Below are 18853 nucleotides of genomic sequence, written 5' to 3'. Positions count from 1 at the left end.
GTTCTATTCTTGCGAAAAGATACATGCTGACCTGTTTAATCAATTACAATTTTAGCAATCTCATGATTCTCATCCAAATACAAAAAATCAATTTTCACTGAAACTTTCATATGCATAATAATGTCCCAATAACAACAAAATTGAAAATACAATTAGGATGAACTAATTCATTTCCATGCACCAAAAGAAACAGATTGAAGAGATATTCGACCAATAAACAAATCCTTCAAATGCTGCTTACACAACCCAATTCGCCTCCCGTTTATACTCGGATGAATACAAGTCGAAAATCCCGTTTTCCAAACAGGAAACTTTTGTCTTTGCATTACATGGATTGTATAAACACATGGTGCATCCACCCTACACCCCAAAACAAAACAACCACATGGTCTAGATTCACTCACAATTCTTGCTAAAGACACTAAACACAAACCACTATAAGGAATCCCATACATCAATCCCTCATCACATTCCAATCTCTCATCATATTCCAATCTCTCGTTTTCAATCTCTTCGGTTGACGGGATTCCACTCAAATCGGAATCGAATTTCTTCTCAATTTCAGTCTCATGTAATCTATACTTTGTAGCCAATGTACGAATGCAAGATTTCCTAATTTGTATACTAATAATATGTTTCACTTCATTGAAATTGTCACATAAACGATACCATTTAACCCAACGCGACACTAAACCGGAAAACCAATCGATTATATGATCGTGGTCTAGTAACACAAGCATACGGCACGCGCGTGGGATTCCTTCGGAATTGGTGATTCCGTACCTTTGGAGACACATTCTTATAGCCTTTATCGGGGCAAGAACTTCGGTAATGGAAACCGATTCCGATTCCGATTCCGGGAGAAGGGTAAGAACGGATGAGGTCTCGGAAGAAACGTAGTTTTTAACGTGATTTTGGAAAGTGTAAAACGAGTCTTTTAGGTCTTGGGGAAGGGCGTTTTCGGTAATTAACTTTGATAAGATGGATTCTTCGGTGTCGGTGTATTTCGAATCCATGTCTTGCATACGGATCTTTAGTAAGACTTTATACCAATGATCGGTTTCCATTCCGGGTTTACGAAAGCGTGACACCTGGCTCAAAACCGAGGTACAGTCAGCAAGATGTTTGATTTCTGACTCTTTGACTTTCTTGAATCCATGACCTAAGCATTTTTTCCCGATTCTAATCATACATTCATCCCATGCTTCTTGTTTTTGTAATGCAAATAACTCCACTTTTTCCTTTAACTTATGAACTGCTCTAACTGCAGGATTCTCTCTCATGCTCTTTTTTACAATATTGCCACTGAATTTAACCCCTCGAGGATCATTACATGGAAAAATATCCGACTTATTGTCGACTTCTAAGTGTAGAAATTCCCGAATGAAGTTTTCAATCTCTGACTTTAAAGTCAAACTCACTTCTTTGGAACCCTTTATAACAATGAGAATTTCATCCATTAATCTACAACAATGTATCCTAACTCCTGATGTATTTCCTTCGTTTTGTTGACTCATTTGTCTTCTAAACCAGCCACGTAGCTTTGACTTTGACTTTGACCCGTCGTGTTGACTATCAAGAGCTTCGTATTTCATTGACAAGTTAAGAATTTCATGGTCAAAGAGGTCAAGATAAATATTCATTAAAACTGGAGATAACAAACCCTCTTGTGGAAGACCATGGCCTTTTGCAAAGCCTCCAAATTCCATATTCAAGACTCCAACATCAAACATGCTGTGAATCAAAGAATACAATTTGGGATCTTGGATCTTGGTTTCCATTGTTGATATGAGCTTAGAAAGGGTAGAATCGTCAACTTTTTTGTTGACTATCACCGTGAACCACCAATTGGAATTGGAGACTTGTTTACGGATGTACTTCAGAGCTGATGAGTGTCCTCTTCCACTTCGACACCCGTGTGAAATCTTGGAATAATGAGGCTTGTAAACAACTTCTAAAGCTATTCTAATGGCTTCTTGAATGATGGTTAATTTGAGATTTGGAAGCACGAGTTTTTCTTTTTGTTTTTCTTTTTTTGCTCCTTTTGTTGAAATGGAATAGACATTGGAATTGATATCAAAATTTCCAGAAGATAATTCTTGTGCTAGAGAGTCAAAGTTGATATCATCAGATTCTGATAGTAAACTGATGTTTGAGTTGACCCTAATAATGTCATAAGCATCTTGAAGGGTATATGGATTAGCAATTACTTTCTCAATTAGATTATGAAATTTTCCATCTTTGAATTGATCTTTTACGGATTTCTTTATGCGGGATTCTAGAAACCTTTTCAACTCTAAACGGGTTCTTGGTTTTCTTTCATTAACCAAAGAAGACTCTTCAACCAAACAGGCTAAGTTGCTTGCTAATGACATTGTGTCAATGTTACTGTTGTTTCCATTGTTATTGGATTTTAGAGATGAATCAACTGAATGACTGATATATCTTTTTCCTGCAAGGACATACAAGAATCCAAGTTATGGATGCCTGTAGTGGATTATTATTGAGTGAAGAGCTAGAAAAGGAAAAGAGGGATTACCTGTTAATAGATTGGCAGAAATGAGATGAAAACATAGATGAACATTTGTGGTTCTGTTTATAAGTTTCCTCCTGCAAATCATTGGTAGACATACAGACCACATGTTGCATATACATGTATGTCTACCAGCAGCAGCTACATCCTGGATTTAAGAGGGAGAAATTAGGGATAAAATTAATGCATCAAGCTTTTACTCAATGAAAACTCCATTCACTTTCAAAGTCTCTTGTCTTAGCCATCTTCAACTACTAAAGGCATGGATGTTAAGGATCAGACTGTGGTGCAACAAGTGAAAAGATGCATATTAAGAAAGTACTATATAAATCCCTCTCAGGCATTTGATCAAACAGCTTGCGTGCAAGGCCAACCATCCCAACTCAGATAAAAAACCATCATACATACAAGCCTTAAGAACACATATTAATTCAAGAGACATAGATATCATATAGGAACAGCAAACACATTCCTTTTTTTACAGATATCATATATGAACAAAAAACAAGTCGCAAATCAGTAGCAGCAAACAAGTAGCTGTGGCTATCGAAGGCAGAAAAAAAAAAGGAAGAAATCGACCAAAATTAATTGATAATAACACCGGCATCAATTGATAACCTTGAAATCGGTATCAAACTATCAATTGATATGAAGATTGGCGATTTCTAAAGAAAGCAAGAAAATATGGAAGAAAGAGAGCAGAAATTAAAAGGAAGAAAAATGAACCTGGGTGGACTGTGAAGGAGTAGCTATGGCTATCGAAGGTCTCTGGCCGGTGGCTTCACAGGGCGCGAGCAGGGAAGGGAGTCGACGTGACGAGAGAGAAGCAATGCTGTGGAGTAGTAAGCAGAAGTGGAAAAAAGAAAAACGGCATGGGTGTGATGTAATATAATTTTCAATTTAAAATTATAACTTTTAATATGAGTTTATTTTTTATTAAAGAAAAAGCAATTTACACAAATGTCCCAACTTTTTATTTATGTTTTTTCTAAATAATAATTTTGAAAATTTTATAGATTAATCATTGATATTTTTGAAAATTTTACATATTAACTTTTCCATTTTTAAGAATATGTTTCTTATACTATAATGTTCCTATACATATTACTTTAGAAATTTATTATTTTATATATATATATATATATATATATATATATATATATATATATATATATATAAATATAAACAGATGATCAAACAAAATCAATCTCTAAAACTAAAATTGTCAAAATTTCAATCTGATTTGATTGTAGGATCATAGAATCGGGATCTGATCTGATCCTATTTTTTTTTTTCTTTAAATGACCGTTTATCATTTTGTATTGTGACTTGTGATTAATGTTTTGAAGTGTTTATATCTTTTGAACGGAAAATTAAATATTTGATATATTTTTTATGTTTTAAAATTATAAATTAAAATTATGTTTTATTTTGTGAGATCTTAGGATTCCGATCTCGATCTAGCAAACCTAAAAGCAACCATACTTAGGTTGTGTTTGGCGCGTCACAGCTAGCTGATAAGCTAGCTTATTTTTTGAGTTTTTTTATGTTTGTCGTGTTTGGTAAGCCAAAAAGTAGCTGATAAACTAGCTTATAAGTTAGCTTTTTGAAAAGCTACTTAAACTAGCTTTTTAGGAGCTTTTCTTAAATTTTCCAAATACACCTCTTAATTAATTATAGAAACACGTATTCTTACATATCCTTTTATGTAATTTTATATATTTCAGCTAGCTTTTCAGCTAGTTTTACCAAACATTATTTTTTATCAGCTAACTTTTCAGCTATCAGCTAGCTTTTCAGCTAGTCCGCCAAACATAGCCTTAGATACCAATCTCCATAACATTGGCCGAAACTATTTATGCAAAATAAAATAGTATCTTTCTATGAATTTAAATATGGATGTAAAGTTATTTTTCTTTTTTATTTCTAATTAAAATAGTAACTTACCTTTTTTTTTTTAAATAAAAAAACAATGATTTTTTCAATAAAAATTTGAAAATATAATAGTATCATGATATTTTCCCGAACAAATATAAATGATATAAATGTTTTTCGTTAGATTTTTGTGTAAAAAGTTCTTTTGAAGAAACTAAAATTTTCTCACGCTCTAATTAAAAGAATATATGTGTTTTTATGAATTCATTAGATTTTAATAAATTCATTATTCAAATTAAAAAATTGAAAGAGTTTACAAAAACAACTATTTTATTACTTAAAATAGTTTTTTTTTTTTTGAATGATTAACCTACACATCTTGTGTTTGCAATAATTTTATAAAATTAGAATAAGATATAATAAAATTACCAACATAATCCGGAACCCTCAATATAAAACAGTCAATTGAAGTCATAAATTAAATCAAATAATCTATAGATTGCCTTATCTATTTCTATTGAAAGAAAGTTCATTGTTTATAGAAACGTAGGAAAGTATTATTATATGGAGCATGTCGACAATTGGAACCGGGTCAACCCGCTGCGATATATATATGAAGTCGGTCTACCAAGTCCCAACCACACGAATCCCGTATATTAGGTTGTTGCATACCCAATGACGAAGCCTTTACAATTTCTCGAACTCGATGCTTCATTTCTTCATCGACTTTAAGATCATCTTTGATCATGGCTTCAGGTACACTTATAATCTAAGATTTTCAAATAATTGCACAGAAACCAGGATTTTCATGATACGACACATAAATATCTTTCGTTTGAAAATTGAAATTGTGGGTTGCCCTGTTTAATTGAAGACGCATCCTGAAATTTGAAATTGGTATGTTATGATTGTTATTAAGAGATATTAATAAAATTGCAGATTTTGCTAAGAATATTGTCGCTGAACTCGAATCTGCGTCGCAGTTGAGGGCTGCGGGGTTCTTCATAACACGAAGACCATGGCTTGGTAAACCTTAAACCTTAATCCCATCTTTCCATGTCATTTTCATGTTATGATTGCTTATTCCTAGTCGCTTTTGCTTTTTCTCGACAATTTTCGGTTTCGTTAGCATAAAATTTGTGGACATAACGTTCCAATTTAGGTTTTCTAACTTCAATGTGGAAACAAAATCAATCAATGTCAATTAAGTTTCCATATGTAGGCGGTTTTGTCTAGAAGATAATTCAAGTAAAGAAGAAAAAAACCCTAGTTTTTCACACTTGTTTTTTCCATGTGAATGACTACAGATCTATATGGGGTTAATGTAAGACCAGTTGCTCCTTTTGGTAGCACATGTAATAAACCAGTGGTTGATTTGTCACTCATCCATAGAAGCTTGCCAGATGAATTACTGTTTGAGGTATGTAAATGTTAACCATTTGCATTGCTTCATAGTAATATCTTGTTTGGACAACATATTATATCAATAATAAACCATGATTATCTAATCTTAAAACATTTTTATGTAGATTTTTGCAAGAATGACTCCATATAATTTGGGAAAAGCAGCCTGTGTTTGTAGAAAATGGAGAAATACCGTTCGTAACCCTGTGTTTTGGCGCAATGCATGCTTAAAAGCCTGGCAGGTATTTTTGTTATTGATGTGCAAAAATTGCAATGCTGCATTATTAAAATTTTATTTTTAAAATATGTGTATGTGTATCAAATTCTTTCAAGATCTCTGGTGTTGTGGAAAACTATAAGCTTATGCAATGCAATTATGATTCTTCATGGAGGAAGATGTGGCTTTCAAGGCCAAGAGTTCGCATGGATGGTGAGTTGTGAATGTTTATTGGTTGATATAACATTATATTTGCATACTAATAAATAAGATTGTAAACTTACTTATTTTGATTTTTGATTTTTAATGCAGGTATATATGTGAGTAGAAACACGTATATTCGTGCTGGAGTTGCAGAGTGGAAAGTCACAAATCCAGTTCATGTGGTATGTATATGTTTGCTATTTAAATGAAACACAATTAGCATGGATAGGAAATATATTATAAAATGTTATTTTTTATATTTCTGTAGGTATGCTATTATCGATACCTCAGATTTTATCCTTCCGGAAGGTTTTTGTACAAGGTTAGCCAAATTTCTGTTTTCTTGTATGACATTATTATAATAAAAATATAATTTTTTGAGCATGTTGTTCTGTTATGAAATGATTAGAATTCTTCTGAGAAGATTAAGGATGTTGTGAAGTTCATGAAATTGCGTTCTACTAAAGCTGAGATTTGTCATAGTGGGCGCTACACAATGTCCGAAGATAAGGTTTTACTTCACAATATATGTATTTTTTTTTTCATCATTTGTTGTTGCATATAAATATAAATATAATATCAATGGAATGTGTGTGTGTTTTGCAGGTGGAAGGGGCTCTTTTGTATCCTGGAATGCGTCCCACGATTTGGAGGATCCGATTGAGGTATGGTAGCCGAAGGGTATAATTGGAATAATATGAGAAAGATAGATTTAAATTTGAAGGTGTTTTTTTTTTAATGGTTGGATAGGTTAAGAGGTACGATAGCAGGGGCAAACAATCGGATGGATCTTCTATCAATTGTGACAAGTGGGGTCCACGAGAATGAGGTTCCAACGGGACCCGATGGTGACATTCTTGCAGTGGTTGAAGGCTGGGAAGATGATGAAACACACAATGCAGATGTTCCTGCTATTTCTCATACAAGAGGCCTAACACCTTTTGTCTTTGTTCCATTTGAAGAGGTATATTGTTTATTACTTACAAATTTCTTATTATTATTTTTATTATTATTATTTTTTTTATTTTTATAGGCGGAAACATCGGTTTTAAATCTGCCTGTGGAACGCATGGATTATTATGTACCTGGTTGAATGGTATTGGAATTGGGAAATGAAGACAAAAACGACTGATATTTGTAAATAAAATTGTTTATCTGTTGTTATATTTGTTGAAAGTTGTATGTTATAAATGTTGTATAATAATAATGTTAGTTGTCAGTTGAAGGGTCTTGTTAATATTTTTTATAATAACACGATGCTGCTAGACAAAAAAAACATGTGTATTTTAAGTTGTGCCCCTCTTATTGTGGTTGTGACTTTGTGCGAGATGATTTGTTTTTAAGTTGTGCCCTCTTTAACACTACCTCCGTCTCAAATTATAGTCCACTTTTGACTTTTAAAGTCTTTTTTCTTCAACTTTGATCTTAAATATTTTCGTTTTTGATAGATAATACTTGATATGCAAAATGTATAAATGTATTGTATTTTAAATGTTTTTTCATTGTTATAATTTTTATCAAGTAATATATAACACAAATAAAAATATTTAAGGTCAAAGTTGAAAAAAAGACTTTAAAAGTCAAAAGTAGACTATCAATTTGGGACGGAGAAAGTAATTCTTAATTCACAAACCTCTTTTATAATTACTTTAAGTAAAAAGTTTTAGTATTTGTGAGTTGAGGCCTGAGGGCGAAAAGGTAGCCGTTAGTGAAGTCACACGAGAGAGAAGACGATGGGAGGTGAATTCTAGCGGACTACGAATGCAAATCTTTGTAGTAGAAGTGATATAAACGTCTGCAGAATGTAACACGAAAGATTGTTTTTTAAAGTCTGCAAACCATGAGGATGTTTGAGATTTTATTTTGAAATTAGAAAAAGACTTTTATTCAAAATGACTAGTGAAAAGGAGATTTTAAAAAAATGTTTAAATTAGTTTTTTAATGGCAAAAGTTAATAAGTTAAAAAGTGTTTGGTTGACTTATTGACTTTGTTTGTTTTTTATTCTAATAAGTCATAAATTATTTTAAAAAATCACAAATTGTAACTTTTTCAAAATTTATTTTCAAAAACTAAACAAAAAGTTGTTTTAAAAGTATTTATTAGGTAATCAAACATATTTTTTAACTTGCCAACTTTTCAAAAAGTCAATAAGTTAAAAAAAAGTTTTTAGATGAAATCCCAAACACAATTTAATTTTTTTAAAACATAAAAGTCTATTTCATTAATTATAGTTTTACAATACTTAAAAATTAAATTCAGACAACCGACAATTCTATACAATTGTAACATTGTATCTCCAAAAATTTTCTTATTAAAACATTATTGCTTGTATGCATTACAGTGTTGTAAAACTCGCCGAGTTGGCCGATTACTCCTCCGAGTACTCGCTACTCCCCCCCCCCCCTTGCTGAGGCGAGTTACATAATCTCGAGTACTCCCCGATCGACCCCTTACAAACTGAGTAGTGTTGTGAAATTCGGTCAACTTGGTGATTAATATGTATAATATACTTATAATTTATTATTTAACACACACACACATGTGATTATTACTACATATATATCTTAAATTTTCAGTAATTATTCACGAAGTGAGACCATTATGTGTTTTTCATTTTTTGTGTATTCACATGTATCCAATTTTGTTATATATTTCAATCAACTTATGATTTTATCTTATGATTTTGACATATATAATTTCCCTAAAAATATTTCTACTCAAATTTCCAAATCCGAGTACTGAGTACTCGCTACTCGGTAGTCGGCCGAACAGGTACCGAGTAACGAGTTCTACAACCTTGATGCATTATATTTAAAAATAAACAAAGCATGTGTATAATAAAACTATTGATCTAACTGGAACTTTTTAACACACAAGTGGAGAAAGAATTACATCAATTATGGTTAATGTTTTTGTCAAATGAATATTACAACAAACAACTGAACCAGTTGCAGAGGGTTATAATCTTTTTCGAGGAAGAAGAAGATCCAAACTTGCAATGAGAAAATTAGCATAAAAAACACAAGAATCCTACAAGCTACACGAAGCATTATAATTACTAGCATTGGTTCCACTTCAAGGAAATGATAAGCTGTCATTTCACAATCTCAATATTTACATAAACTATAACCAATTGCAATATACTATTTTCAAGCAGAAAGAATCACATCAGAAAAAAAAACATCCCATTTACACAAACTAGTACCTTAGTGCTTTGTGAAAGATGAAGTCCAAACTTACCTCCATCCCAAGGAGTGTCGTCTGGTCTGCAACGAAAATAGAAGTCATCAATGATATCATTTGTTTTCAAGAAAAAAAATGTATCATATGATATATATATATATATATATATATATATATATATATATATATATATATATATATAAGATGAATTTACACTCCTACATACCCAAAAATGACAGCATTACATAGCATTATATTGTTATCTACAAGTGTGTCACTGATACCAAATGGAGGATCCTGCTGCAACCTTTTAAAGTCCATCATTAACCTCTTCTTTGCGGCACGTGTAGACATTCTCCTCCCATGTTACAACTGAATTCAATGAACGTGAAAAGTAAGAACATTCTTGTGTCTTCTACATGTTAATCATCTACCTAACTGTAGCCATGAGTGTGTGGATGTGTGTTCCATTATTCGTAAAGTGATTCTTGCGAGTTATTGTGAGTAATTAGTTTCAAACTTGTTTACTTACGACTTTAAATAATATATAATCAGAAAGTTAGAGTCTTATCTCGAAATCACTCTTTCGTAAACAATTAAAATGCAATAATCATTTTATAAGAACATTCAACCCCTAGAAACCACGTTGGTAAAGCTGTTCGGAGGTCGGATTCGTTGAAGGAGATTACAGAAATGCAAACTTGTTTTCGTTTTCAGGGGAAAATATGGAGCTACTTTAGAGTGTGTATGGTGGTGCGATCGGACAGGAGAAAGACGGTGGTTTTGGTATAGATGATAACAGCACGAGGACGCTATGAGAGGTTGAAGAAGATTGGTGGAGGGAGGCGTCGATGGGGTGTTAGGTGTTATTTGTGCACCTTTTTGCACACCTTTTAGTCCCATTTCATGCATCTATTTAGCATAATTGTTCTTCCTTTTTCTTGCATTTCATCATATTCATGTTAGTCTCTAGAGCAACCTTATTTGCACACTTTTATGTCCTTTTCAGGTAAATCAGAGGTTGGAACGCGATTTGGGAAGTGCCGAGAAGCATTGGTGAAGATTTCGGGATGATCGGGCGAAGAACGAAAAAGTTGGAAAAATCAAGTTTGGAATTGGAGTCAGAGAGGTACACGAGGCGTGTTGAATTTACACTGAAAAGTGGGCACAGGGCGTGTTTGACCAAAATGGGAGCTATTGACCATGCTGAACACGGGGCGTGTCAGTTTAGCCTATTTTAACACGGGCCGTGTTCGACCCAAAAACCAACTTTTGGCAGTTTTTCCTATCTTTCATATTACGGGTTGAGGGCCATTTTTACACACACACACAACATATCAGAGCACCATAGGAGAGGAGAATTCGAAGGTTTTTGCAAGGGTTTGTCCATTAATCATTTGGAAACATTAATTCTCATTTTTGTAAGTTGTAATTACACTTAATTTCATCTTTTAGACTTTTGATTTTGTTCTAGCCATGTGTGGCTAGAACCCTAGTTTCTCCAATTTCATGTTTTGACTTCTTGGTAGTGACTTCAATCATATGACCTGATGTTTGTTCTTAATTTCTATCTAGTGAATTTGATTTAGCTTTAATCGAATGTTTGATTCTAATTGTGATTCTTATTGGCTATTTGAATTAGGGTTAGGTCATTCAAATTATCTCTTTTACAAAATTCGTAATTGTTTTGTGAAATTGAACAAGTAATAAGCACTAAACTGATTTCCATTGAATGAATTTAGTGTAAAATCTTATTCACACACTCTTACGCTCCCGAGCTTGTGAGGAGTATTGGGTGTTGTTGGGAACATTCACATAAAGTTTAATGCAATCTTTAAACCTAATTCTAAGAGCGTTTTTAGATTAGGTTAGTAAGGTTAGGGTTAATCAAAGAGCTTGTTTTGGTTAATTAATGTGGTGAATGGGAAGTGTTAGAGCTTGTTAACACTTTCAAGTACCAACTTAGATAGAGTTAAGCAAATATCATGTTATCTTGGAATCACATTGCTAAGCTGTCATACATGAGGTTGGAGTCCTTACCATTTCTGAATTTAATTCACTCTTTTAGTTGATTACTTGTGTTTTTAAGTGTTTGTTTTAATTATTTTATTCTAAACCCCCCTCTTTACTGTTGGTGACCATAATACCTTGCGCAAGGAGGTATAGAATAATTATCATGTGTCTCTGTGGATCGACCATGCTTGCCTTGTACGACCTTTTAGTGCAATATAGTGGGATTCTTTTGGAGTATATCGTACCCCTTTATTTGTTGGGTTTGACACGCCTAACAAATTGGCGCCGTTGCCGGGGACACGGTGTTACTAATTGTTTTATGCCAAGATCTTTTCGTACAGGTAAACCATTGTCACTTGATTCGGAGATAGAGAAGACTGCAAGGAGAATACGGAGGCAAGCCAAGCTTCGTAAGAGGCAACCGGTTTCCAGGACTTCTTCGCCATCTACTCCCCCGGCCAATCAACATTTGGGAGGACATATCCCTCTCAAGTGTATCCGCATCAGAAACAGAAAGCCTCTCAATCTCATCTCAACCAAACCCACCTAATAATACCACCCCACCCTCTTCACCTAATCATCATATCCCAAACACTACACCCACAGAAACATCAACTACTACTCATACCATAGGAGATAACCACGGAGGGAATCCACCTCCAAACCCACCACTCGAACAAACCCTCCTCCAATGGTCAAGACAAGAGGTTACTAAACAACCTCTTTGTATCACATATCCAACTGCCACAAACCTTGAACTAAAATCCGGGCTTATCCACATACTCCTAACTTTTAGAGGTTTGGAGAATGAAGATATTCACAAGTTCCTCACTGAGTTCCATGTAGTATGTGTGGGTATGAAACCACACAATGTCACGGAGGACCAAATCAAGCTTAGGGCATTCCCCTTTGCGGTGCAAGATGCAGCCAAAGACTGGCTTTATGACCTCCCACCGGGGACGGTAACTACTTGGGTAAATCTTGCAAGGTTGTTTTTGGATAAGTACTTTCCCGAGATGAAAGCTTCAGCCCTACGAAGGGAAATCATTGGAATCAAGCAACACAAAAGAGAAGCTTTTCACACATATTGGGAGCGATTCAAGAAACTTTGTGCTTGATGCCCAAAGCATGGAATTACCGAATATCAGCTTCTCCAATATTTCATTGAAGGAATGACCCCAATGGAAAGAAGACTTCTCAATGCTTCTAGTGGCGGATCTTTACCCGATAAGACTCCAACCGAAATCCGCAATCTAATTAAGAACATGGCTGAAGATTCCAAACATTCAAGCCATGATGAAGATGTTGGATTAGTGTCTAAGCCCGTAACCATATTTGGTAAATACTTGACCCGGTTGTGCATGGTCCTTTTGGGTTGCCTTCACCAAAGCAACTTGACCGGAGAAATAAATAGAGAAAGTGGTTATTATGATTTATTAATATGTTATAAGAATAATATATTAAAGGAGAAATCATATTTGTTTAATTAATATTGGTCAATAATTAATTAGGAATTAATTTTGTGATCAAGTGTAATTAATTAAACTAGAGGGGCTGAATTGTAATTATGTGATAGTTGCAAAGTAGGGCAATGATTATCCTTGTTAAAGGATGTACGAATTCAAGGATAAGGATATCCTCGAAATCGTCCAATGTCCAAGAGATAAGGGTTTTTCAAGGCTTATCTTGTGGTTGCTTGGTGGGCAAGTAACTGGATAAGGATAAGGACTGAAACCCTAATTCCAACCCTATATAAAGACCCCTAGGCCTTAAGAATTCGTCCACTTGCTTCTAAGAGCTCCCAGGGACGATTTCTACCTCCTCCCTTTTCTCTCTATAGCCTCTCCAATTGCTTGTGGTGTTTGTGAACCATTAGAGGCACTACACTTGTGGTGCTTGCTTTCAAGACTAAGGGTTTGAAGATTTAAGTTGTTATTGCAATATAACAAAAAGAGGTATGTGATCTAGCCTTCTATGTGATTTTCGAAAATAACATGCTACATTAGGGTTTTATCCATGTGTTCATAATGTTGTGTATCTAATAGTGAAAACATAGATCCAAATTAGGGTTGCATGCACACATAGGATTGTTTGTATAAAACCCATCAGTGGTATCAGAGACTTTGGTTAACTTGTTTTCAATTAGTATTATTCAATTGTATGAACTTGACAAATTAGGGTTTATAGCCAATAAACCCTAGGATGCCATAGATTTCGAGATTAGGGTTTCCTAACCCTGATTTGCGAAAATCTTGAAAAGGGTTTTTGAATCCTTTCCTTTTAATCCAAGATTTCGAAATCTAGGGTTTGCAAACCCTTAGATTTCGAGATTTTCCTCCTTCCCCAAGATAAGATCCTAAATTTTAGGGATTTGGATAATCCCATATCTTGTAATTATCTTTTAATAGTTAAATATGGTAATTAATGATTTTGAATTATCCCCTCCCATTATTTTCGAAATTTAGAGGGATAAAAGGGATTAGAATAAGTTAATTGTTTAAATGGTAATTATCCTCATGATTTAGATAATCTTGTATGATTTGATAATTTAAATTAATTTTTTAATTTAAGATAATTATTAAATCAATGGTTTTAATATTTAAAATTTTAATTTAAATGGTATTAAATTTCGAAAATTTTAAATTGAAGATTAAAACCCTAGTATTTTGAAATGTTTAAAATACACCCTATACTATTATATTATTACAAGCTTAATATATATATATATATATATATATATATATATATATGTGTGTGTGTGTGTGTGTGTGTAAAATTAAAATGCTAGTCTTACCGTTAGTAGGCCTCATTCACGAAGTCAGTCTATAAGGTGGGTATAAGGTTGCTGCCTATAAAATGGCGCTTAATAGGTGTACACTCACACCCACCGCTTGCTTGAATGGTGGAGGGTCGTTAGCCGAACGGGTAGGATAGGGCAATCATCTCCTCATTAATAAGTATAATAAATCTATATAAAGTAACTAAACATTTTTACAAATTCCCAATCCTAGTTACTTTAGGCAAAAGTGAAGTTGATGCAATCCCATGAAATTACACTTTGCACCCTTGCTAAGAGGTTAGTGGAGCGTGTGTGGTTTACCGGCACACTAATTGGTTCTAAGAAAAGGTGGTAAAGGGTGATTCATTGCTTGTCATAGTTAGATGGAGCGTGTGTGATTTACCGGCACAACGAATAGGTGATTGTAACAATGAAGGCACCATGTAGATTTGCATGGTTACTCACACCCACTTTGTGATCCTCGGCATCCCAGTCACAAACGAGAGGGGCATATCGAGAATTAAACATGCCATTGAAAGGTTCAATGAATCTCAAGAAAAATCTAGGAATTCTCAATACATTTAAAACTTAAGCTTATGTTTTTCATGGTGAAGAATTAGTGAATCGTCATTCACTTACCTCCAAATTATTTGCATGTTGGATTACGACATCCCTTTTCTAATATGTAAATAATGTTGTTGGATCCTAGCCCTAATTTTTCATTTTGGGTGTTTAATTAGGGATTCAATTCTAATCAAACTTTGTCCTTTCTATTTGTAGATGTCTAACGCAAACAACGTTGCTGCTAACTCATTCACGCTAATGAGCCTTTGTCAAAAAGTGACTTTCGATGGATCGAACTTTAGCAAATGGATAATATACATTCGCACTATTGCGCGTTACGAGGACAAAGAGTATGTTCTCGATGAGAAGATCGAGAAGATCAATCCGGAAACTGCTACTCCCGAAGAAATGGTTGTCTTTGAGACCCATGAGCGTGATGCAACGAAAGTTCATTGCATCATGATGGCCACAATGAACTCCGAATTCCAAAAGTCCTATGAGGACATGTATCCCTATGAGATGCATAAAGACTTGATGGAGAGATATCACCAAAGCGCGAGGCAAGAGTGCTATGAGATCAGTACGAATATGATCACTGCTAAAAAGGGAAGTGGAGAGTCTCTAACCGTGCACTTGCAAAAGATGCAAAGGTATGTTGATCGTCTTCGCTCTTCACTCCTTGCCCTCATGCTACAACCAATTTAGGATGACCTACCACATGAACAAGGAAGAGGTCACCCTAAGCAAACTCCAAGGGCTCCTAAGGACTACTGAGAGCAACATTAAGGACAAGTCTGTTGCACCAACTCCTAATCCATTCGTTGCTCCTGTTTTGGCTATAGGGAAGGGAAGGGGCAAGAAGAGGAAGGATTCGTCAAAGAGCCACCGCAAGGGAAAGTCCCAAGATGGTTCATATTCTAGTGGGACCAAGGTTGATCTTGCTAAGCCCAACCCTAACCCAAAGGAGGCAGAGTGTCATCATTACCACAAAATAGGGCATTGGAAGAGAAGCTGCCTAGAATATCTGCAAGCCATCAAGGATGGAAAGATCAAGCCATCTTATGCAGGTATATACACAATTAAATCTGATGATTCATCTCATGCTATTTCTTGGGTTCTTGATACAAGATGTGGTTACCTCATTTGTTCTGATTTGCAGGGACTAGGAAGAAATAGGGATGTGGAGCTTGGAAGAATAAATCTAATCAATGGGAACAGAAGAACGTCGGCTGTTACCAAGATTGGAGTATATTCTTTAGTGCTTAGTAATGAATTGAATTTAGATTTAAACAATTGTTGCTACTCGCCAGATATGGCAAGAAACATCATTTCATTTCATGGTTTATTTAGACAAGGATTTAAATATTCGTTTAATAATGAGAATGGTTCTATTTATGCTTATCTAAATGGTGTTTTATACTTTGAAGCAATGCCTTGTAATGGAATTTATGAAACTGTTATGGTTGTAGATAACCTAGGAAATGACGTGTTGTGTATGGATTCTTCCAATAGTATGGATAAAGCATCTTTGTGGCATTGTCGTCTTGGACATGTCAACAAGAAGCGCATAGCCCAACTCCAAAAGGATGGAGTGTTGGAGTCATTCGACCTTAGGGAAGATGACACGTGCGAATCTTGTTTGCTTGGAAAGATGACCAAGTCACCCTTCACTGGCACTTGTGAGAGGGGTGAGGGTTTATTGGATCTCATACATACCAATGTATGTGGGCCCTTTAGATCCACCACAAAGGATAGGAACCGCTTCTACGTGACTTTCACCGATGATTATAGTAGATATGGGTATATTTACTTAATCAAGCACAAGTCATAAATGTTTGAAAAGTTCAAAGAGTTCAAGCATGAAGTGGAGAATCAATTGGGCAGGAAAATCAAGATGCTTCTATCCGATCGAGGAGGAGAGTACCTAAGTCTTGAATTCCACGACTATCTCAAGGAATGCAGAATAGTTTAGCAATTGACGCCACCTAGGACACCGCAGTTGAATGGTGTGGCAGAAAGGCGTAATCGAACCTTGTTAGACATGGTCCGTTCTATGATGAGTGGTGCTTCACTACCTATCTCATTCTGGGGGTATGCCTTAGAGACTACCGCCCATATCCTTAACCGAGTCCCTACAAAGAAGGTTGACAAAACACCTCACGAGATGTGGATAGGGAAGGCTCCATCATTGGCACATATCAAGGTTTGGGGCTGTGAGGTTTTCGTAAGACGAGAGACTCACGACAAGCTCGAACCTCGTAGTGAGCGATGTATTTTCATCGGCTACCCGCAGAGATCCTTTGGATATCTCTTCTATAGACCGAGTGACAATGTTGTCTTCGTTGCGAGGAGAGGGGTTTTCCGAGAGCGAGAACTCAAAAGCCAAGTAGACAGTGGGAGGCAAATCGATCTTGAAGAGATTCAAGAATCGAGCGATGAAGGAGCCTCTACCGCTGGTGCTCAACCCGAGGAGGAAACTCCGGTTGAACCAATTGACGAGTCCTTACCTTTTAGACGTTCCAAAAGAGTTAGAGTTCAACCCCAGTTGTATGGTTTTCATATTACTACCGAAGGAGACACGTATATTAGTGACAGTACACTAGTAAATCTAGATGAACCTAACAGCTATAAGGAAGCCATGGCAGGTCCAGAGTCTGTAAGATGGAAGGAGGCGATGGACAGCGAGATTCAGTCCATGTATGACAACCAAGTTTGGAATTTGGTTGAAAATGTGCCCGGACGTAAGACGGTTGGGTGCAAATGGATCTTCAAGAAGAAAATCGGCGTGGATGGGAATGTGCACATGTATAAGGCACGACTGGTGGCGAAGGACTTTACTCAAACTCCCGGAGTTGACTATGATGAGACCTTCTCACCAGTTGCTAAGATAAAATCTATTAGGGTGATGCTAGCCATTGCTGCATTTCATGATTATGAGATATGGCAAATGGATGTCAAGACCGCTTTCCTTAATGGGAAGTTGGTTGAGGATGTTTACATGACTCAGCCAGAGGGTTTTTTCGATACAAAGCATCCCAATAGAGTGTGCAAGCTTGAGAAGTCCATTTATGGACTTAAGCAAGCATCTCGCAGATGGAATCTTTGCTTTGATGAGAAAGTCAAAGAGTTTGGATTTGTACGAAGCGAAGATGAATCATGTGTATATGTCAAGGCCAGTGGGAGTATAGTTAGCTTCCTCGTTTTGTATGTCGATGACATACTGCTCATGGGAAACGACGTCCCGACTCTGCAGGAGGTTAAGTCCTGGCTCGGGAAGTGCTTCGCTATGAAGGACCTCGGAGAGGCTTCCTATATTTTGGGAATAAGGATAGTGAAAGAACGAAGTAAGAGACTAATAGGACTTAGTCAGAATACTTACCTGGATAAGGTACTAAAATGTTTTAGTATGGAAAACTCGAAGAAGGGAGAACTACCGATACAGAGTAATGCCAAGTTGAGTAAGACTCAAATTCCAAGTACCGAATCCGAGATAGCAGAGATGAGTCGAGTACCTTACGCTTCCGCAGTTGGATCGATCATGTATGCTATGACTTGTACTCGCCCTGATGTGGCCTATGCTTTGAGCATGGTCAGTAGATATCAAGGGAACCCAGGCAAAGCTCATTGGATTGCGGACAAGAACATACTTAAGTACCTTCAGAGGACCAAGGAATGGTTCTTAGTCCTCGGAGGGAGTGATGACTTAAAGGTGCGAGGGTATAGTGACGCCAGCTTCCAGACCGACAGAGACAACTATCGTTCGCAGTCGGGCTCGGTCTTTACCCTAAATGAAGGAGCGGTGACTTGGAAGAGTTCCAAGCAGGAAACTGTAGCTGATTTAACGTGCGAATCAGAGTACATTGCAGTGAGCGAAGCGTCAAAGGAGGCGATATGGTTGAAGAACTTTATTGGTGACCTTGGAGTTGTACATGCCATAAAGGAGACTATGGGAATTTTCTGTGATAATGAAGGAGCGGTTGCCTTGAGCCCTTGACCAAGGAACCGAGGGATCATGGTAGATCTCGACATATCGATAGAAAGTATCACTTTATTAGACATCGAGTAGAAGAAGGACACCTC

At 35.8% G+C, this 18853-nt stretch overlaps 2 protein-coding genes across 2 annotated transcripts; one reads left to right on the top strand and one right to left on the bottom strand.

Moving 5' to 3' along the window:
* Positions 1-31: 31 nt before the first annotated feature.
* LOC111901623 (nuclear intron maturase 4, mitochondrial) lies at positions 32-3390 on the bottom strand. The gene is made up of 3 exons (XM_023897504.3): positions 3260-3390; positions 2540-2681; positions 32-2452 (listed from the first exon to the last, which is right to left on the bottom strand). The coding sequence occupies exons 2-3, from the start codon at positions 2640-2642 to the stop codon at positions 168-170; spliced, it is 2388 nt and encodes a 795-aa protein (XP_023753272.1). The 5' UTR covers positions 2643-2681; positions 3260-3390; the 3' UTR covers positions 32-167.
* Positions 3391-5007: 1617 nt separating this feature from the next.
* On the top strand, positions 5008-7576 carry LOC111901614 (F-box protein 7). The gene is made up of 11 exons (XM_023897493.3): positions 5008-5164; positions 5348-5434; positions 5716-5828; positions 5938-6054; positions 6146-6242; positions 6342-6415; positions 6502-6555; positions 6643-6744; positions 6840-6898; positions 6984-7197; positions 7267-7576. The coding sequence occupies exons 1-11, from the start codon at positions 5155-5157 to the stop codon at positions 7324-7326; spliced, it is 987 nt and encodes a 328-aa protein (XP_023753261.1). The 5' UTR covers positions 5008-5154; the 3' UTR covers positions 7327-7576.
* The last annotated feature ends 11277 nt before the right edge of the window (positions 7577-18853 follow it).

The sequence above is a fragment of the Lactuca sativa genome, chromosome 6, assembly GCF_002870075.4.
Source record: "Lactuca sativa cultivar Salinas chromosome 6, Lsat_Salinas_v11, whole genome shotgun sequence".
NCBI classification, from domain to species: Eukaryota; Viridiplantae; Streptophyta; class Magnoliopsida; order Asterales; family Asteraceae; genus Lactuca; species Lactuca sativa.
This window is presented reverse-complemented; position numbering and strand designations above follow the sequence as displayed.